The 22,995-nt window shown below is 38.7% G+C and overlaps 1 protein-coding gene across 5 annotated transcripts in view; it reads left to right on the plus strand.

The window, feature by feature from the left end:
- Positions 1 to 22,995, plus strand: part of SMARCC1 (SWI/SNF related, matrix associated, actin dependent regulator of chromatin subfamily c member 1) — a 198,865-nt gene that overhangs the window by 84,599 nt on the left and 91,271 nt on the right. For all 5 annotated transcript variants that reach the window (XM_021934459.2, XM_031663388.1, XM_031663391.1 and 2 more), the window contains 8 exons: positions 650 to 774; positions 8,218 to 8,277; positions 12,110 to 12,147; positions 14,926 to 15,047; positions 16,504 to 16,575; positions 18,723 to 18,836; positions 20,231 to 20,384; positions 21,405 to 21,518. In XM_021934459.2, the coding sequence (XP_021790151.1) occupies positions 650 to 774; positions 8,218 to 8,277; positions 12,110 to 12,147; positions 14,926 to 15,047; positions 16,504 to 16,575; positions 18,723 to 18,836; positions 20,231 to 20,384; positions 21,405 to 21,518 (799 nt within the window). The remainder of the gene's footprint in view (positions 1 to 649; positions 775 to 8,217; positions 8,278 to 12,109; positions 12,148 to 14,925; positions 15,048 to 16,503; positions 16,576 to 18,722; positions 18,837 to 20,230; positions 20,385 to 21,404; positions 21,519 to 22,995) is intronic.

Raw genomic sequence — 22,995 nt, forward strand, 5'->3', positions numbered from 1 at the left:
ATATGTGATTGCTTATAAATCTTAGAATATATCATATTTCCTTAGCAGTTCTTATTTTATTACACTAATTTAAGTCCCTTTTGTGATAGTGCCAGCAATTGTCTAGTAGGATTTTTTGCCCATTTTTTATGCCTGTTAACTTTTATTTTTGTTTTATTGGCTGGTTAGATGTAATTTGGGGGAAGTTATCTAATTTTTTTTTTTAATGTTTGCCTTTTTTATTTTTAAAAATTCTTTTAGATGGAGTCTCCCTCTGTCACCCAGGTGGGAGTGCACTGGCGACATCTCAGCTCACTCCAACCTCCACCTTCTGGGTTCAAGCAATTCTCCTGCCTCAGCCTGCTGAGCAGGTGGGATTACAGGCGCCTGCCACCATGCCTGGCTTATTTTTGTATTTTTAGTAGAGACAGAGGTTCGCCATGTTGGCGAGGCTGGTCTCAAACTCCTGGCCTCTGTGATCCACCTGCCTCAGCCTCCCAAAATGCTGGGATTACAGGCATGAGCCACTGCGACCGACCTACTGTTTGTCTTTTAAAGTGATCTTGAGCATATATTCTACAAATAATGAAGGTGTGCAGCCTCAGAAACTGTTTGCTATAAGTAGCAATAATCAATCTTGTTTATATTTCATATACCTTGTATGTTTTAGCCAAGCTAGCCTTTATGGGAAGCGCAGAAGTCAGAAAGAGGAAGACGAGCAAGAAGATCTAACCAAGGATATGGAAGACCCAACACCTGTACCCAATATAGAAGAAGTAGTACTTCCCAAAAATGGTTTGTATTATTCTGCATGAGAGTGTTAGATGTAATTTAGTCATTCTCAGCAATACCATGGGATGAGTCATTGCTTGCTGTGGGTCCACAGTTCTCGACTTTCAAGTATGAATAGATTATCCCTTTTATGGATATCATTTTTGAATGTTCTGTAATCATTTGAGTAGTTTCACTCTTTTTTTTTCTTTTTCTTTTTTTTTTTTGAGACGGAGTCTCTCTTGGTCGCCCAGGCTGGAGTGCAGTGGCGCGATCTCAGCTCACTGCAAGCTCCGCCTCCCGGGTTCACGCCATTCTCCTGCCTCAGCCTCCCGAGTAGCTGGGACTACAGGCGCCCACCACCGCACCCGGCTGATTTTTTGAAGTTTTTAGTAGAGACTGGGGTTCACCATGTTAGCCAGGATGGTCTCGATCTCCTGACCTTGTGATCCGCCCGCCTCAGCCTTCCATAGTGCTGGGATTACAGGCGTGAGCCACTGTGCCCGGCCCTACTCTTTGTTTATTGAGAAAACTTACAGCGACCAAAAACAACTTTAAATTTAGGAATGTTTTAAAATTAATGGTTTTTAAATTGCAACAGAATCATATTCATATGAAAAAGTGGAGTATGTACTTATATACAGTTTAACTTATTGAAATCTCTAGGGAATGCTTTATGTGAATGCAAATTTGAAGATCTCCAGTAATGAATTTCTTCTAAGTGTGATGAACCTTAGTTACCAGTTATGTAAATTCTGACCTGACTTCTATTCAATGTAATTAAATTCAGAGTGGGCTGGGCATGGTAGCTTATACCTGTAACCTCAGTACTTGGGGAGACCAAAGCAGGGGGATCACTTGAGGTCAAGAGTTCAAGACCAGCCTGGCCATCGTGGTGAAACCCCATCTGTACTAAAAATACAGAAATTAGCCAGGCACAGTGGTGCACGCCTGTATTTCCAGCTACTCTGGAGGCTGAGGTAGAAGAATCATTTGAACCCAGGAGGCGGAGGTTGCAATGAGCTGAGATCATACCACTGCACTCCAGCCTAGGCGACAGAGTGAGACTCAGTCTCAAAAACAAAAACAACAAACATAAAAAAGCCAAAATGTTCTTTAAATATTGATAAGGTATTTTTTATTGATCATTAAATGTTTGTGTCCTCAGTGAGCCAGTGATTAGATTTAAAAAAAATAAGCTCTAGCATACTTTAAAAAGTAAAGACCTATGATTGGCGTTTTATGATTTATTAGCCTTCTCCACCCATCTTTGTGGGTACAGCTTGTAAATAAGAGACTATATATATGACTATATATATCAGTTGGTGAATTATAACTCTCATACTAATCATCTGAGTTTATAGAATTTCACTGGAATCTAGAAAGTGGAGATTTAAAATTTGGGAACTAGAAACTAAGTCATTAAAGTTATTAGTGTTTTTTTTTAAAATATACTTTATCGAAATAACAGGAGGAATTAGAACTTTTTCTGGTTATTAGAAGCTGAATTACAATTTCTTCAAAACAGCCTAAGATGAAGGATTGTAGTAAATTATAAGGTATCTCTTTTTTATTTTACTATTCTGTGAGCATGAAAAATAATGAAAAAGTAGGAAAAAAATCTAGGATTTAGATTAAGATGTATATGAAGCATATAACTATCTCTCCTGTGCTAAACTTATGCAGTGACAGGAAAGAGTATTATAAAAAGCCTAGGAAAAACCAGAACATTATTTGTACATTTGTACATTGTTGAGAAATTTGTAAAATATAGGAAGCCATCTGGATCTAAAAGTAAGATGAGTTACTAAAACTCAGAAAGTATACGGTTAAAAATAGGAGATTATATGGTTTATATGGCACTAAACAGAGCAATTGATAAAGAAGACTATATGGTTTATATGGCACTAAAGACAGAGCAGTTGATAAATAATTAAGATGGGCACTGGGTATATATGTATATATACATAGGTATATACATGTAGGGCAATATGCATATGTATGTATATACCTATATATACACACACATATAGGAAATATACATATGTATAGACATATAGGACAATATACATATGTATAAGATGGGCACTGGGTGTATATATGTATATACATATGTATATACATACAGGACAGTTAAGAATACCAGGAGAAGCTAGGCTCATCAGCATTGGTCTGTCTGTATTTTGCACTCAGCTGATGGTGTGTTGTCCGGTCGAAGGCTAAAGCACTATGGCTAAAGGTGACAAAGATGGCAAGGAAAGTGTCCCAAGCAGTTCTTGACATCCAGATGGAGGGATTAAAGGATAAAAAAAAATAAGCAGGAGAATTGGTAGTTGTCCTTTTTATTGGTTTTCTGTTCTCTAGTGAATTTATAAATTACACCATTCAAGCATTTGATTTTTCTGAATTTAAGTATAACCAGTTCAAGTCCCTATTCACAGTTGCTTGGATTTTCATTTTCTTAACACTTTTTTTTTTTTGAGGACAGGTGCTCTTAACTTCTTGTGTCCTAAGAAATTTTTTGCCTACGTTAGTGTTGTAAATGTGTTTTTCTGTGTGTTCTTGCAGAAGGCTTCTGCTTTTATAGTTTGGTCTGTGACCCAATTTAAAGTTGATTTTGAGGGTGTTATGAATTACGGGTCGAAGTTTATTTTATTCCCCACATAGGTATTTAGTTGTTTGTATACCATTTGCTGAAAAGACACTACTTCTCACATTGAACTATTTTGATGCCTTTGTTGAAAATCATCACACATGTCTACATTTAGATTCAGTATTCTTTTCTAACCATCTCATTGTACTTAATACCACAGGGCCTGAGTTATTATAGTTTTTTTAGTAAGTATTGAAATTGAGTAAACTTCAACTTTTGTTCACATTTTTCAATATTGTTTTTGCTATTATAGCTTTAGCTTTTCCATGTAAGTCTTAGCACCAGCGTTTAATGTAATTTTTCCTCTTCTGTGTTTTGTATGTTTTATTATGAGGTCTTTCACATTTTGTTAAATTTATATCTCAATTTTTTTTGTTACTGAAAGTTTAAAATTTTCCACTTATGTTTTGCTAGTATGTAGAAAGAGAATTAATATTCCTTAATTTTTGACCGTGTATTCTGTTGCTTTTTAAAAAATCATGTATTCTGGCACTTTTTTGTAGATTTCTTAGGATTTTCTGTTACACAAACCTCCAATTACGTTATACCTCCACTATAATTTTAATAGCGGTTTAGAAAGCAGACATTTTGCTTTTTTCTCTGTCTTCGAAAGAACACATTTATATTTTACCATGACGTGTGATATCACACAATAGATGTTTCATCAATTTCAAGAAGCTTTCTTCCTGGATTTTTGTGAGTTTTTATGAATGAATGCCAAATTTTGATACCATTCTTCAATATCCACTGATGTAATGATATTTCTCCTTTTAATCAGTTAATATTATTTAATTACATTGTATGATTTTTGTAGTGGTTGAATCAACTTTGCATTCCTAAAATTAAAAAAAAAAAAGTCAGGGGGTCTTGCTCTGTCGCCCAGGCTGGAGTGCATTGGCACAGTCATGACTCACTGCTCACTCAAGTGATCCTCCCACCTCAGCCTCTCGTTTTAGCTGGGATACAGGTGCTCACCACCACGTTTGCCTAATTTGTATTCATTGTAGAGACACGGTCTTGCCATATTGCCCAAACTGGTCTCAAACTCCTGAGCTCAAGCAATCTGCCTGCCTTAGCCTCCCAAAGTGCAAGCTACCATGTCTGGCTTATTTTATAGTTAATTCCTAATTAAAATCTATGGCAGAGCTGGACATGGTGGTCTTTCCCCGTAGTCCTAGCTGTTCAGTGAGAGGATTGCTGGAAACCAAGGACATTGAGGCTTCAGTGAGCCATGATCGCACCAGTGTACTACAGTCTGGGCTAAGGAGTGAGACCCTGATTCAAAAAAACCCAAAATCATTCACTGAAAATCTAGTCTTTTGAAATTTATTCACACTTGGCCGGGCACGGCCTGTAATCCCATGCCTGTAATCCCAGCACTTCGGAAGGTCGAGGCGGATGGATCACCTGAGGTCAGGAGTTCAAGACCAGCCTGGACAACATGGTGAAACCCCATCTCTACTAAAAACACACACAAAAAATTAGCCGGGTGTGGTGGCGGGCGCCTGTAGTCCCAGCTACTCAGGAGGCTGAGGCGGGAGAATCACTTGAACCCGGGAGGTGGAGGTTGCATTGAGCCGAGATTGCGCCATTGCACTCCAGCCTGGGCAACAAGAGCGAAGCTCTGTCTCAAAAATAAAAAAAATTATTCATACTTGTTTTATTACACAGCATATAGTTTATTTTGGTGAACGTTTGCTTGTACTACTTGAAAAGGACATGTGTTGTACAGTTTTTGAGTCTAGTGTTGTATAAATTTGTTTGTTTTGTTTCTGAGACAGAGTCTGGGCTCTGTTGCCCAGGTTGGAGTGCAGTGGTGTGATCTCAGCTCACTGTAACCTCAGCCCCCAGGATTCTAGTGATTGTCCTGCCTCAACCTCCTGAGTAGCTGAGATTACAGGTGCCCGCCACCACGCTTGGCCAGTGTTTTTGTATTTTTAGTAGAGACGGGGTTTTGCCATGTTGGCCAGGCTGGTCTCGAACTTCTGATCTCAGGTGATCCACCCGCCTTGGCCTCCCAAAGTGCTGATTATAGGCATGAGCCGCCTCGCCTGGCCCTTTTTTTTTTTTTTTTTTTGAGACGGCATCTTGCCCAGTCACCCAGTCTAGAGTGCAGTGGCATGATCTCGGCTCACTGCAACCTCCGCCTCTTGAGTTCAAGTGATTCTCCTGCCTCAGCTTCCCAAGTAGCTGGAATTACAGAAGTGCACCACTATGTCTGGCTAATTTTTGTATTTTTATTAGAGATAGAGTTTCAGTGTGTTGCCCAGGCTGGTCTTCTAACTCCTGACCTCAAGTGATCTGCACACCTCAGCCTCCTAAAGTGCTGGGATTATAGTTTTATAGGTGTGAGGCACTGCGCCTGACCTTTTTTTTTTTGAGACAGTCTTGCTCTGTTGCCCAGGCTGGAGTGCGTTGGCACAATCTCTGCTCACTGCAACCTCTGCCAGGTTCATGTGATTCTCCTGCTTCAGCCTCCCTAGTAGCTGGGATTACAGGTGCCTTCCACCGTGCCCAGCTAAGTTTTGTATTTTTAGTAGAGACAGGGTTTCACCTTGTTGGCCAGGCTGGTCGGAACTCCTGACCTTTGGTGATCCGCCTGCCTTGTCCTTCCAAAGTTCTGGGATTGCAAGCATTAGCCACTGCGCCTGGATGACAAAGTAACTTTTATTCAACCACTATAGGGACAGATGCTGAGGGTGAAGTAGAAAAGAGGCATTCAATTTTCCAGTGTATGATTTTATGCATAATATAGCATTGTTTTAATTGAGATATACTTCACATAACATAAAATTAATTATTTAAAAGTGCATACTTGCATTGACACCCAGACTGGAATACAGCTGTGCAATCATAACTCATGCAGCCTTTACCTCCTAGGCTTAAGCGTTTCTCCTGCCTCAGCCTCCCTAGTAGCTAGGACTTACAAGCATGAGCCACTACACCCAGTTATAAGGGCATTAATCCCATTCTTGAGGGGCCTATCCTCCTGACTTAATTATTTTCCAAAGGCCTCACTTCTAAATGCCAGGACACTACAGTCGGGTTTCAACATAAGAATTTTATGGGCACACATTTTTTTCTGTTACTATGTGTTTAGCTCATCAAATATATTTAGAATCACTGTTAACTAGTTGAGGTTAAAATACAAGAAATTTAGCACTTTAAACAGGTTTTTTTTTTTTTTTTGGGAGAAAGTATTTACCCATATAACAAAGGACTAGAATACTAAAAATGTATAAAGAGTCTGAACCCCTTAGACTTAAGTATTTACTGTTGATTATGTCAGATTGGTAACTTGTTAGAAATACATGGCCAAGAAGTGTGTGAACAGATGGTCACTTAAAGATAGGCAAGTTCTTCAGATCACTGTTTTCATCAATAAGATTTTGAAAACCTAAAAGGTAGATGGAAAAGTGTGAAAGTTTTGAGGAATGAGTACTATCAAATGCTGTTGATGGAAAGTGTAAATTAATGAAGACGTTTAACGCAATTTGGCTGTATTTTTTTGTTGTTGTTTTTTGTTCTTTTTGAATCTGAGTCTCGCTGTATTGTCCAGGCTGGAATGCAGTGGCGCAGTCTCACTCATTGCAACCTCCACCTCCCAGGTCAAGTGATTGTCTTGCCTCAGCATCCTGAGTAGCTGGGATTACAGATGCACACCACCATGTCAAGCTAGTTTTTGCATTTTAGTATAGACGGAATTTCACCATGTTGGCCAGGCTGGTCTCAGACTCCTGACCTCAAATGATACACCTGCCTCAACCTCCCAAAGTGCTGGGAATACAGGCATGAGCCATTTCACCCGGTCTTGACTGTGTTTTTAAAATTTTAAAATGTGTACCTTTAGTTGCAGTGTTTTATTTTTAGAATTTATCTTAAATAATTACATGTGCCCACAATGATAATTACAAAAGAATGTTTTTGAACAGTGAAATATTCAAAATAAACATGGTTTCCACAAATGTAGGGCCAGTTAACTTACATCCACCCATGGACACAGTGGACTTGTAAAAATGAAAGAAATGTAATGTAACTCAAAGTTCTTACGTGGAAAGGTCAGTGCTAAGAACTAAGCACAGTATTGATAACATTTACGTAGAGTTAAAAAACCCTCAGGATATATTTTGACGTCCATATGGATGTATAAAAGATTCGTTTGGCCAGACGCAGTGGCTCATGTCTGTGATCCTGGCATTTTGGGAGGCTGATGTGAGTGGATTGCATGAGCTCAGGAGTTCGAGACTAGCCTAGGCAACGTGGTGAAACCATGTTTCTATAAAAAATAAAAAAATTATCTAGGTATGGTGGCATGTGCCCATAGTCTAATTCCTTGGGAGCCTGAGATCAAAGGATTGCTTGAGCCTGGGAGGTCAAGGCTGCGGTGAGCCATGATCGCACCACTGCACTCAAGCCTGGGCGACAGACTGTGTCCCTGTCTCAAAACAAACTGAAAAGGTATTAGTTCTTCCTTAATTTTTTTTAAAATGAATGAATGGAATATAAGTGAGAATCAAAACAAATGCATCATAAACTTCAATAAAAAAACTTTGTGGAAGCGATTGAAAGATTATTTTCATGTTTTGTTGAGTATTTTGTATTGTTTACTTTTATGATGAAAATACATAGTGCTTGGGTAATTAGAATATAGTCTACTAAATATTTCATATCTGGACTTATGATTTTTACCTGAAAATATTGAATTGTGTCGCAGTTGTAGTGAGATGCATGTCATTTAATCATGTCCTATTCTGTTTTCTTTCTAAAAAGAAGTACAACTTTCCTACATAAACATAACTCTTTTGTTTTTCTAGTGAACCTAAAGAAAGATAGTGAAAATACACCTGTTAAAGGAGGAACTGTAGCAGATCTAGGTAAGCACCTCCCCCCAAAAATATACAATGGTCTGTGCTTTCTCTCTTGAATATGTCATCTCCTTTGATAGTCTATTCTTTCTTTATTTTTATCTGTTTTTTAGAGACAAGGTCTTGTTCTGTTGGTAAGCCTGGAGTGCAGTGGCGTAATGTAGACAACCACAGCTTTAAACGTCTGGGCTCCAGCGATTTTCCCACCTTAGTCTTCCAAGTAGTTTGGATTGTAGGCACATACCACCATGCCCAGCTTGATGCACTCCTTTTCTTTTTTTTTTTCTTGAGACAGAATCTCGCTCTGTTGCCCAGGGTAGAGTGCAGTGGTACGACCTCGGCTCACTGCGAACTCTGCCTCCTGGGTTTAAGCAATTCTGCTTCAGCCTCCTAAGTAGCTGGGATTACAGGCACGCGCCACCACGCCCAGCTAATTTTTGTATTTTTAGTAGAGACGGGGTTTCACCATGTTGATCAGGCCTGTCTCGAACTCCTGACCTCATGATCTGCCTGTCTCGGCCTCCCAAAGTGCTGGGATTACAGGCGTGAGCCGCTGTGACTGGCCGATACTCCTTTCTTAAGTGACACTTGTGCTTAACCACTGCAGGATATTAGCTGTGGCTTACTCTTAGTGCCATTATGATTTGGGTAGCTACTGTTGTAGGAAAGTTAATTTCCTGTGATCCATTGTTGCCATTCTTAGTGATCTCCCCCTGTTGGAGCATATTTTTCTACAAACTAGCAAAGGTGGTAATATTATAATTGAATATGAATATGAGTTTTAATGAAATAGTTCTAATTAAAGTGCTTTTTCAAATGTCGCTGAAAGAATTGTTTTTGTAACATAGTATGCAAATTGATATTGTATTGTTAGAACAAAAATCTGTGGAGTGTTAATACTTTGTAAGCCAAATTAAAGTTTCTAAGCAGTATAAAATGAGAATGACATCATCTTTTCCTAGTATTTCCAAGTCTTAGAGTACATTTTTCACAAGTAAGGTGTAATTCTTGAGTGATTTTGCAGGAAAATAGAGAAAAGTATAATCACTTGTTCTCTTTAAAAATTAAATAGGGGTAGTTTTAAACATCTTTGTTCTGGAGAGTTGTGGATGAGACAATAGCCTTGATTTCTTTTATTCACTTGTAAAGGAGAACCTAATGTTTTCAGTATATACTAAATGTTTGACTTTATGGAATTTTAAACGTGAAAGGGATTTTCAAGATCTCCTTTTTTAGAAAATGAGACGTCAGTTCTATCTTCTAATTAAGGAATTCTGTATTTGAATAAATTGCAGTCATTATTATTTTCTGAGATGGAGTCTCGGTCTGTTACCAAGGCTGGAGTGCAGTGGCACGATCTTGGCTCACTGCAACCTCCTCCTCCCGTGTTCAAGTGATTCTCCTGCCTCAGCCCCCTGAGTAGCTGGGACTACAGGCACGTGCCACCGTGCCCAGCTAATTTTTGTATTATTAGTAGAGATGGGGTTTCACCAGGTTGGCCAGACTGATCTCGAACTCCTGACCTCAGGTGATCACCCACCTCAGTCTCCCAAAGTGCTGGGATTACAGGCGTGAGCTTTCGCGCTTGGCAATTACAATTATTATTGATGGCAGATATGAGTGGGTATTTTGGATAGTGATCCATCAACTGTAAATTTTTGTTCTCAGAGCTGTTGTATTTTGTTTTTTGTTTTGAGACGAAGTCTCGCTCTTGTCACCCAGGCTGGAGTGCAGTAGTGTGATCTCGGCTCATTGCAACCTCCACTTCCCAGGTTCAGGTGATTCTCCTACCTCAGCCTCCCAGCTAGCTGGGATTACAGGCACCTGCCACCATGCCCGGCTAATTTTTGTATTTTTAGTAGAGACAAGGTTTCACCATGTTGGCCAAGCTGATCTTGAAATTCTGACCTCAGGCGACCCACCCACCTCAGCCTCCCAAAGTGCTGGGATTACAGACGTGAGCCACCGTGCCTGACCAGAGCTGTTGTTTTAACTGCTCTGTGTTCTGCCTTATATGCTACCTTGTCAAATATAGGTCTTTCATTCTTCAGGTCTCTGAAGGATTCAGTTTGGTGTGGAGCATATTTTCTCACATCTGAAAGAAGGAAGAGAACATTTATTGAATATTACCATTTAGGGATCAGCTAATTTAGTATTATCAGACGTATCTTTCCATTGAGTACCAAGACTACCTTGGGGAATGAAATTTGTCAGACTAAAAATGTGTAATTTGAGTAATGGGAGAGATTATTAAGTCAAACTAATAGTTTCTAGTAAGAGGTTGGTTATCCTATGGTTTACCATTGTCCAATGGACCAAGTGTTTGTTTTTGGCAGCCTTACCTAGATTTCTTTCTGTTAGTTACTTCCTAGATAAAAATAGTCACTATGCAGAGCTGCAGAACTCCTACTGGTAATTAATACCGTATTTTTTTCACATCCAGAATCGCCTATTCCTTGTTAGCAAGTATTTGTGACTAACTCACACATTAAGCCACCATGTCCATCTCTGGGTGGCATGAGTAGTTGTCAGATCTTGTTCTACATGTGTTTGCACTTCACTATTAAACTGTTTTGTTTTATTGGTGAGGAAATGGAGATTTAAAGAGGTTCAGTAACCTCTTTCCAAATATTTTGCAGAACCCCGATTTCGGTCCTGGTCTGTCTTACGTTTCCTGCCAGTGCTTTGTATCACTGCACTTGCTGTTGTGGTTTGTCTATTTTGCTCAGCCTTTATGTGTTTTCTTAGTGGCTTTCTGTTTTGTGAAGTCACCAAACCAATCCAACTGGAGGCCCTTTGATTTGGTTCTTTCCTTTTTGTGGAATAATTACCTTGTCTTTCTCATCTCTTAACATTTCAACTTAAAGGCCAACTTTTCAGAGATCCCTCTTTACTTGCTCTGAAGTATCCGCCTACCCACTTCCTCTCTAATATATTTATGTTTATTCTTTGTATAGCATTTTTAAAAATCTGATAAATTTCTGTTTATTTTTGCTATATCCCATACCAGCCACCAAAAGTGTTGGTATTATAGCTGTGAGCGACCACACCCTACCCCCTTTTTTTTTTTTTTTTTAAATAAGAGATAAGATCTTGCTCTGTTGCCCAGGCTAGACTTGGACTCCTGGCCTTGAGTGATTCTCCCACTTCAGTCTCCAGAGTAGCTGGGACTGTAGATGTGCACTGCTGCACCCAGCATCCCGTGTTCTTTTTGAACTTCATCATGCCTTACCTAGTGCCAACTGTCACAGTAGTCATAAAAAGCTTAAATATTACAGGCATATAATAATGTAATTTGTTGTTCTTTAATACTACCTCTTTCCTATTCTGTACTGGCAGTTTTGCTTTTCACTGTGGAAATCAACTGTCTAGTTTATAAATTTTACCTGGGCTTTCTCTCATGCTGAGCCCTGTATCCTCAGAAGGCATTGTCTTACTAAGATTAGTAAGGGATTGGTTATCACTTGTTTTTTTATTCATCATTCTTTACTCAATTCTTTTGGAACCCAAAATGTTGTTATTTTAGCAAAACCCAGGAGACAAGAATCATAATCAAGTCCTGTATCTGTTATTAAGATCATGACTATGATACTAGCTCAAGTAGTAATTAAATTCCCTACTGTTTGAAATTTTTAATGATCTTTGCTTTGAATTTCTAATTACATCTGTGATTCTGTGTAAAATTCTAATTTAGTGAATTATTCAGAGTGATTTTGCTTTTATAATGCTCTATTTCATTCCTTTTCTTTGTCCAGTATCAGTTCTTAGACCATTAATTTTCCAAATAACCCAAAGAACATTTACCTGTTTTGAAAATGAATTGTGTGTTTTGGTTTTGCAGATGAGCAGGATGAAGAAACAGTCACAGCAGGAGGAAAGGTAACATTCAGTTAAGCCTGTTGTGAGAGAGCTTCTCTAAGGGTCCTGTGTACCGAACAGTAGAAGCACTGAATTGTACGTAGCCCAATTTTTGGACTATGAGGCCCTTCTGGTTTTTGAATTTTTCTTTTTTTTTTCTTTTTTCTTTTTTTTTTTTTTTTAGTTTTCCCCCCAAGGAAAACAAATACAGCATAAGAACCATTTCTGGAAGGTGTTTTTGTTAGTTTTTTGTTTTGAGACAGGCTGTCAGCTCACCGTAACCTTGACCTCCTGGGCTCAGGTGATCCCTCTCCCACCTCAGCCTCCCGAGTAGCTGAGACTACTTGTGTGCACCACTACACCCAACTAATTTTTTTATTTTTTGTAGAGATGGAGTTTTTCTATGTTGCCCAGGCTGGTTGCGAACAGCTGGGCTCAAGCAGTCTGCCTGCCTCAGCCTCCCAAAGTGATGGGATTTCAGGTGACAACCACTGCACTTGGCAAAATACTTGACTTTCTTGGACCCCAAGATTTTACTTAGAGGAAATTTTCATCCTCCCTGCTAGTGTCCCTGATGTGCTATGATTTGAAAAAACAAAAATAAAAGTTACTTAGTCAAAGAGCCACTTATTAATGAACGTTACCTGTGCAAAAAGATATTATTTAAAGTAAATAGTGACTGGCACCTATAACCTCAGCATTTTGGAAAGCTGAGATGGGAGGATTTCTTGAGGTTAGGAATTCTATGCTGGCGTGAGCCAAAATTCTGCCACTGTGCTCTAGCCTGGGCGACAGTGCAAGACACTCTGTCTTTTTTTAATGTAAAGTGTTGAGTGCAGTGGCTATGTCTGTAATCCTAGTTCTTTGAGAGGCCAGGTGGGAGAATCACTTTTAGCCCAGGAGTTGAAAACCAGCCAGCACAACACGGGGATACCCTGTGTCTCCAAAAACTTAAAAAATTAGCTTGGTGTGGTGACATCTGCCTGTGGTCCCAGCTAAAAAGGGAAGTCAAATTTCTTCATTTTAATGCCAAAGATAAGAGGATTTGAAGCCATGTACCAGTCGTTTATATAGCTTAAAAGGATTAAAGGTATTGTCTCTAAAGCAGTCTCCCAGAATGTCATCCTCCTTATTGTTTTCTGATTGAGGTCATTACATCTTATACTGTTGTCCTTCATTAATTGCAATGCCAGCCTCTTCCTGTTTTTTCTGAGTAAGGAAAATATTTTGTGTCCTAAATGATTTGTAAAGTCTATACCACAAAAATGTATTAACTAAAGCCATAATAAAAAGAGGTCAGCCTTGAGAATATTTTTTGCTAGCTTCTGTGATTTGGGAAATAAAATTTGTTACCCTTGTCATCGTTATTATCACGTTTGTATTCGATATCATTTAAGTCATAACTAGAGTCCTTGGTGTTTTCAGCTTTAAATTTATTCCTTTTTACTATTCTTATAGAAACTGTTAAGTTTATAGGTAGTACACTAGATCGTCATTTCAGATACTGAACAGGAAATTTAGGTTGAATTAAGTTAAAGGTAGAAATTAAATTTTGGAACCATTGTAAAAGAAAACTGATTTAAAATTTGGGTTTTTGCTTATTTTATTTTTTTGAGACAGGGTCTTGCCTAGGCTGGAGTGCTGTGCAGTGGTGGAAACACAGCTCACTGCAGCCTTGACCTCCTATGCTCAAGCAGTCCTCCTGACTTCAGTCTCTCAAGTAGCTGGGACTGCAGGCATGCACCACTATGTCCAGCTAATTTCTAAATTTTTAGTAGAGACAAAGTCTGACTGTGTTTCCCAGGCTGGTCCTGATCTTTTGGTCTCAAGTGATCCTCCTGCCTCAGTCTCCCAAGTGTTGGAATTACAGGCGTGAGACACCTTGCCCAGCCCATAATTTTTTTTTTTTTTTTTTTTTTTTGAGACGGAGTCTCGCTCTGCCGCCCAGGCTGGAGTGCAATGGCCGGATCTCAGCTCATTGCAAGCTCCGCCTCCCGGGTTCACGCCATTCTCCTGCCTCAGCCTCCCAAGTAGCTGGGACTACAGGCACCCGCCACCACACCCGGCTAGTTTTTTGTATTTTTTAGTAGAGACGGGGTTTCACCGTGTTCGCCAGGATGGTCTCGATCTCCTGACCTCGTGATCCGCCCGTCTCGGCCTCCCAAAGTGCTGGGATTACAGGCTTGAGCCACCGCGCCCGGCCATAATTTGTTTTTTTAATAGAAAACAATTTCATAAGGTTACAAATAATAAAATCACCACAGAGAGAAAATTGGAGAACATTTCAATATCAAAAAACGTATTTAAAATACGTTTAAATGTATGCGATAAAAATGTATATCAAGTAAACATTTACTTTAAGTAAAACTGGGCAAGGAAGAAGCAAGCTGTTATGGAATGAGATCTAGGTTATGAGTTATTTATTTAGTCTGAAGTCCTGTGCATTGAAACAGACTTTCTTCAATCAACTTGTTAATCTTATTATGAGAGACCTACCTTCTCTGCATTGATTCCCTCATTATCATAAATGAGCAACAAAACCTTATCTGTCAGCTGGCTACCTTGTACCTTAAACCTTAAATACTGTGAAAGGTTGTTTTTACTTGAAATTTGTTTTTCGGATATCTGATTGAATCAGGGAGCTTCATTTTATTTAACCTAACAACTAAAGTGTGAGAGATGTTATATATAGATACATATATATCAGATAGATAGATAGATAGACAGACAGACAGACAGACAGACAGACAGACAATCTGTAGTTCTTTCTTTCTTTCCACTTTGTCTTCTTTTCTGTAGGAAGATGAAGATCCTGCCAAAGGTGATCAGAGTCGATCAGTTGACCCTGGGGAAGATAATGTGACAGAGCAGACTAATCACATTATTATTCCTAGTTATGCATCATGGTTTGATTATAACTGGTGAGTGACCACTTCATCTGTGAGCATGGTACTGAGCAGTACAAGAACTTTCCTTCAAATCAGATTGTGCCTTTCTGCCCATGTTCCTCGTCAGAAATTACTGTCACCTTTGACGAAGGGAGATGGAAAGTGATTTTTATCTTTGGAATGTGTTTATGTTTTTTTGTTTGTTTGTTTTTTTGTTGAGACAGAGTCTTGCTCTGTCGCCCTGGCTGGAGTGCAGTGGTGTGATCTCAGCTCACTGCAGCCTCCCCCTCCCGGGTTCACGGATGTCTTTAGATCACATCACTGCACTCTAGCCAGGGTGATAGAGCAAGACTCTGTCTCAACAACAACAAAACAAACAAAAAAACACAAACACATTCCAAAGATAAACAGAATTTTTTTTAAAGTGGGCTCTTCCTAACCTGTAACAATGAAAACATTGGGAGTTATATTAGAATTATGTAATTAGTTCCTTACGGTTATTCTTTTAGAAGTCATTATATATATTTATATAGCATTAATTCATCTTAGAAATTGTCTTTCTAGAAGTTTGCAGGTAATTGATTGTATTTATAGTATTTTACCGTACAAATCCAATTTAATTTAAATGTTACCAGATACTCAAAGAGTGAATAATTTGAGTTGTATTCCCAGACCATTGATTTGCTCTTTGCCATGCAACCAATACTTACATGTTGCATATCTGGAAAGCCACTGAGAAACTTAAAATGTCATCAGGAAGATGACACTTGTATTAGCAGCAGAAACTTTGTGCTAGATATACAGTTGGTTCATTTTTATACCGTTAGGCCTGATCATTTTACCTGATCTTTGCTTATGACCTGTAACATTTCATAAAATTATTAGCATTTGTATATATTGTTAAAATGTACTTCTATGATATTATTAAAAGCAATTGATACTGAAAATTTTTAAAAATTAATTTATCTCCCCAGCACCTCCACCAAAACTAAAAACTAAAAAGTAATTTATCACAGTGTTTCTGAGGGCTGGACAAAGGCTCATTTATGTTAACAGCCTGAGAAGCTGAGACTTGCAAATTTATTGTCTCTACTCTGGTCATTTGTTTCATCAGTTTGTTGCCATGCCATGCCAGCTACTTTGTTATTGTCAACATTTTTCAAAGAATTCTTCGTATCTTGTGGCTTCTTATCTAGTTATGATGTATTATGTCAAAAAATAATAAAATGTATAGTTTTCAGTGTGTCGATAGTAGTTTTTTAGTTTGGTTATAGGAATAGAAAAACTACAGTAAGTATTGGGAGTAAGAAAGAGAAGGCTTTCCTTAACTTTCTTGTTTGCTGTTAATACATAGAAACTAGTGTAAGCCAATTAATTTTGGCAAGCAGTACTGAGGTTTTGGATTCATCACTTTTACTTAGAATATTTAATGATTTTATTCTTTTAAAAAGAAGACTCCTAAACCTTTTCTTTTTCTTCTTCTTTTCAGTATTCATGTGATTGAACGGCGTGCTCTTCCTGAGTTCTTCAATGGAAAAAACAAATCCAAGACTCCAGAAATGTGAGGCCAGTGTTTTAGAAAACTTGTTTATTTGCCTGTGTGTGGTAGGGCCTCTTCAAGCATCCACCTGAGTTTCTTATTGCTGATTCTTGGAAGTTTGCAAATACTCCTTTCAGAACAGTGTTCATATCTCATTTGTATAGCATTCCATGGTACAAAGGAAATTGTATCTAGTTTTGTTTTTTGTTTTTTGGGGGTTTTTCTTTCGTGTTTTTTTGAGACAGGGTCTCACTCTGTTGCCCAGGCTGGTGTGTGGTGTCATGATCTTGGCTCACAGCAATCTCTGCCTTCTGGACTGAAAGGATCCTCCCACCTCAGCCTCTTCAGTAGCTGGGAGAACAGGCACATGTCACCACACCTGGCTGATATCTATCTATCTGTCTGTCTGTCTTTCTGTCTGTCTGTCTATCTATCTATTTTTTGGTGGAGATGGGGGTTTCACCATGTTGCCTAGGGTATTCTTTTATTTCTAAACCTTGAACTGTATGGACATCAGCTCTTGGAGTTTAAGTTTGGATTTTAAACCAATTTTTACTATAATGAATTCAGACTTATCCTCACAACTTACCTTTTTTTTTTTTTTTTTTTTTTAATTGAGATGGAGTCTCACTCTGTCGCTCAGACTTGGGGTACAGTGTTGCAATCTTGGCCTGCTTCAGCCACCACCTCCTGGTTTCAAGCTATTCTCCTGCCTCAGCCTCCCAAGTAGCTGGGACTACAGGCATGCACCACCACACCTGGCTAATTTTTGTATTTTTAGTAGACATGGGGTTTCACCATGTTGGCCAGGCTGGTCTCGAACTCCTGACCTCAAGTGATCCACTTGCCTCGGCCTCTCAAAGTGCTAGGATTATAGGCGTGAGCCACCATGCCCGGTCTGTCCTAACAACTTTCAGCTTGTGTGTGCATGTATGTTATGGATTGTTTCTATTCATCCAGGAGAAAATGAATCTTTATCTTCCTGATGCATGAGTGCTAATTAAAAGAGAGACATGATGATATAGCTACATGTGAATTAAGCTTAATTACATAAAGGATTTTTGTGCTTTTGCATTGGAAATAGGGAAACTCTTATTGGAAGGAAGAAGTTTGGCAGGAAGTACTTTTTGTCTTTCCCTGATGATTCATCAGTATATACTTCTGGAACACTTGTCCCTATATATAAGTACACACCTTTCAGTACTGTAGATACGCTCCCATGTATTAATCAGGGTATAATCTGTTGATTTTTTTTTTTTTTTTTTTGTGGCGGGAGGACAAAGTCATTCCGTCACACGGGCTGGAGTGCAGTGGCGTGATCTTGGCTGCCTGAGTTTTGTTTTCCTTATGTGCCAAGAACTGTTGCTAGGTCTCAAAGTCCTTAACACTCTTGTTATTAAGTACTGTATTTTGTGACAGAAGTCATTGGAATCTGCTGTAACAGAATCTCAGTTTCTCTCTCCATTTTTGTATGTTCTTTTCTGGATTTGGTCTCATGGATTCTACTTATTGCCCAGCCATGATCTCCCTTAAAGAACTGCCACGAGAAGTTACATAGCTATTTTCAGAGCCAAATCCACGTGCCACATTTGAAATACAGAAGTGATAGGCAACAGAGGTTGAGAGCATAGATTGAAGAGCCACCACACTGGGTGCAATGAATTCTGGCTCCATCAATTACCAACCCTGTGGCTAGGACAAATTCTCTAACAACTCAGTGTTTGTTTCCTCACCCATAGATGGGATGATAGCAGACCCTACCTGCAATATGGAGCGATTATGAGGATTCAGTTGTCAGACATATATTGCTTGTAACAGTGCCCTGCATACAGTAAAGTATAGATATGTGGTAGTGAGGCAGATAGCCTATGTAACCATGTGTTAGTTTCAAATTCTTCAGTTAACTACCACCACGACCAAGTTTGAATTTGTTACTTCACATGAATGTTGTTACATTACTTGTTATTATACATTAATAAACAGTTGTTTTGCATATTTGTGGTTCTAAATTCACTCATAACTTAATATGCAATATAATATCACTGTTTTTTATGCTCTTGTCTTAATTTATTGTATTTCTAAGGAATCTGAAGATTTTTGAGTTTCTGAGTAACATTGTTTCTGAAAGGATACGTGTCCACCTTATGAATTTTGCCATTGCTTTTTAGATACTTGGCATATCGAAATTTTATGATTGACACGTATCGCCTAAACCCCCAAGAGTATTTAACTAGCACTGCTTGTCGGAGGAACTTGACTGGAGATGTGTGTGCTGTGATGAGGTAAAATGTTTGACTTTTTCTGAGACATTTAACTGTAGGAATTTACTTATGCTTTGCTGTCATATTAAACTGGTTGTTTCAACTGGGTAAAACACCTAATTTTAGTTGTGTCATTTAGGGGTGGATTATATTTTGTTTCCTTTCATTTCATTCAATTTATTTTATTTTTATTTTATTTTATTAATTTAATTTTATTGTCGAGATGGGATTTCATAATGTTGCCAAGGCTGGTCTCAATCTCCTGGCCTCAAGCAATTCTCCTGCCTCGGTCTCCTGAAGTATTGTGATTGCAGGCGTGAGCACTGTGTTCAGCATTAGAGGTTGAAAATTTAAAATATTTAATTTAGGCTGGGTGCAGTGGCTTACGCCTATATTCCCAGCACTTGGAGAAGCCAAGGCGGGCGGATCACCTGAGGTCAGGAGTTCGAGCCTGGCCGACATGGCGAAACCCCTTCTCTACTAAAAATATAAAAATTAGCCGAGCGTGGTGGCACATGACTGTAATCTTAGCTATTGGGGAGGCTGAGGCAGGAGAATTCAGGAGGCAGAGATTGCAGTGAGCTGAGATTGTCCCACTGCATTCCAGCCTGGGCGACAGAGCGAGATTGTGTCTCAAAAAAATAAAATAAGTAAGATAAATATTTAATTTAGTTTTCTAGATTTTACAGTTCACATTTTAATTTTTTTAGTCAAATCATAAAATAACCAGGGAAGGAGTAGATTCAGGTTGGGAGTGGATAATCTCTGTGCCCTAGCTCTGCCAAAAAAAAACCGCCAGGTACAGTGGCTCACACCTGTAATCCCAGCACTTTGGGAGGCCGAGGTGGGTGGATCACCTGAGGTCAGGAGTTCGAGACCAGCCTGGCCAACATGGCGAAACCCTGTTTCTACTAAAAATACCAAACATTAGCTGGGCATGGTGACGGGCACCTGTACTCTCAGCTACTTGGGAGGCTGAGGCAGGAGAATCGCTTGAACCGAGGAGGCGGAGTAGGTTGCAGTGAGCTGAGATCGCACCATTGCACTCCAGCCTGAGAGACAGAGCGAGACTCTGTCAAGAAAAATGTGGATTTTTTCTATGTGTGTATTTGGTCTGTGTGTGGGTTCTTTTATTACCATGGACCTAAATGCGTATTTGTGCTCTCATTTCTGTGGTTTAAATGATTAAACTTTGTAATAGGTTTGGGGGGTGCTGTGTTATCAACATTATTTGTGGCTTGTAGAAATTGTTCCCTACATAACAAACAAAATCTGTCAAGTAATTTGTGGTGTTTGATAGCCTGCTGAGCACATTTACTTGTTTTATTGTTTCTGTTTTTTAATGGTGTAATGATGATAATAAAGCACATGAAATTGATTCTTTAGATTTTAACTTTCCAAGCTTTATTCTTTAGGGTCCATGCCTTTTTAGAGCAGTGGGGACTCGTTAATTACCAAGTTGACCCGGAAAGTAGACCCATGGCAATGGGACCTCCTCCTACTCCTCATTTTAATGTATTAGCTGATACTCCCTCTGGGCTTGTGCCTCTGCATCTTCGATCACCTCAGGTAAATTAATGTTGACTTTTCATCAGACCTGAATAGTAACAAATGTCTGTTTATAGCATATCTATTTAGGAATGCTGTTGTTAGTGCTGTTTCTTTGATGCTTGTTTGTATGTGTGTTTTGGTGTACTGTAAATATTACAGTCCAAAAGAATATATAGTGTTTAAGTTAATGCTGTCCCACCAATCCCAAAACCCAATGCCTTAGTCTATCAAATTATTAATTTACTTTTATATGCATAACTCCCTTTATCCTTCTGTCATCAAAAAGACACACATAAGTAAGCAGATGATGCAAAATCTTCTTTCCCTTCCTTCAGTCTGTGTTCTAGAAACGTGAAGCAAAGAAATCTTTATAACTTGTCCTAAGATTTGTAAAGTGGACATCCATATATACATTATCAAACAGATTATGTCAGACAAATTCTGTATAGCATTAAGTTGGATTCACAGGAACCTAAGGTATAAATTTTGTTCCATTGTGAAATAGAATATAGTAATGAAAATTTGTTATCCTTTCTGGACTTAAAGGGACACCAAAATGTAACTTGTATGTTGAATTTTTGTTAGAAGTATAGTGTAGAAGTGTGGGTATTTATTGTTTTTCGTAGGAAATCCACCAAGAGTGGCTTAAGTTCCAATATTAACCTTTTTTTTTTTTTTTTTGAGACAGAGTCTTGCTCTGCTCCCCAGGCTGGAGTGTAGTGGCATGATCTTGGCTCACTGCAATTTCCGCCTCCGGGTTATAAGCAATTCTACTGCCTCAGTCTCCTGAGTAGCTGGGATTATAGGCACGTGCCACAACGCCCAGCTAATTTTTGTATTTTTAGTAGAGACGGGGTTTCACCATTTTGGTCAGGTTGGTCTTGAGCTCCTGACCTTGTGATCCGCCCGCCTCGGCCTCCCGAAGTGCTGGGATTACAGGCATGAGCCACCGCGCCCGACCTAAACAAATTTTAAAAAACGTTTACCCTCTTGACTTTAAAGAGGCTAACTCAGCCGTTTATCATTTATTTGACTCAGGTTCCTGCTGCTCAACAGATGCTAAATTTTCCTGAGAAAAACAAGGAAAAACCAATTGATTTGCAGAACTTTGGTCTACGTACTGACATTTACTCCAAGAAAACATTAGCAAAGGTAAGGACTTTTTTTCTAATCACATGTAGGCTACAATCCAGCACATCTTAGTCCTTCTAAGATACATCTGATGAGCTTTCTACTCAAATCTGATGGTATTTTTAAAAACAATTATGATTTATCTTACCTTTTATATTCCCATATGACTTAGTAGATAGGTATTTTAAAAATAACACTATTAGAGAAATTCGAGGGGAAAATGGAGAATTTGAAGAGAGAATTGGAATCTGTAAAAAGAATCATGAATATTTTAGAACTGAAAAGTATACTTGAAATTATTTGATAGGTTTAACAACAGACTGCATACAGCAGAAGACGGGTTAGTGAACTCAGAGACAAATTAGTAGATATATTGAAACTGAAGTACCAAGAGAAAAAGAAATTGGATTGAGGTAGGGAGGGGCCAGGACAGAGAGGAGAGTGGAAAAGATACGTGAGATACAGTTCAGGCTGGACATGGTGGCTCACACCTGTAATTTCAGCACTTTGGGAGGCCAAGGCAGGAGGATCCCTTGAGCCCTGGAGTTTGAGACCAGCCTGGACAATATAGCAAGACTGTGTGTCTCTATTATTAGAAGAAGAAAAAGAAAAAAGAATGATAGAGTCCAAAGAATTAATGTTTGTCATTAGAGACCCATAAGGGAACGAATGAAGGAGAAGTGATACTTGAATATATAATGGCCAAAAAGACGTTGGAACAAATTAAAAGATACCAACTCACAAAACAAGAAAGACCGAGCCAGGCCGGGCTCAACACTTTGGGAGACCAGGGCAGTAGGGTTGCCTGAGGCCAGGAGTTCAAGAGAAGCCTTGCCTCTACTGAAAAACACACACAAAAAGAACAGATCCAGATTTATATAGAGAGAAAACCACACTCGGGTACTTTATGCTTAATCTCTTAAAAACTAACATCTTAAAAGCAGACATGGAGGGTGGGGGTAAGGGTAGAGAAGAACATACTAAATTCAAAAGAATAATAATAAAACCGATAGCTGACTTTTCAACAAAAATGATTAAAGCCAAAGGACAAATACAATAACATTTTTAAATTGTAAAAGAAAAAATATCTCTCTGGAATTCTGTATCCAGTAGATACTACTTTCAAAATTGAACGTGAAATAAAGACGTTTGTAGGCATTCATAATGTAGAAAAGTTATCACTAGCACACAGTCTAAGAAAAGTAAAGGAATGTCTTCAGCATAAAGGATAATGATCCCAGATGAAAGCACATGACTCCATGAAGGAATAAGGAGCAGAGAAAAGGGTAATCTATGTGGTTAAATATAAAGTAATACAGATTGTTTAAACAATAATATTTGGGATTTATAATGGTAGAAATTATAAGAATGGCAGAAAGGCAGAAGGAGATTAAATTGAATAAATTGTTACAAAGTTTACATTATTTGGAAACATGACAAAAGTCCTGATTTGGGGTAAACTATAATTTGACACAACATTTTGGGACCTGACTGGATC

The sequence above is a fragment of the Papio anubis genome, chromosome 2 (genome assembly GCF_008728515.1).
Source record: "Papio anubis isolate 15944 chromosome 2, Panubis1.0, whole genome shotgun sequence".
Lineage (NCBI taxonomy): Eukaryota > Metazoa > Chordata > Mammalia > Primates > Cercopithecidae > Papio > Papio anubis.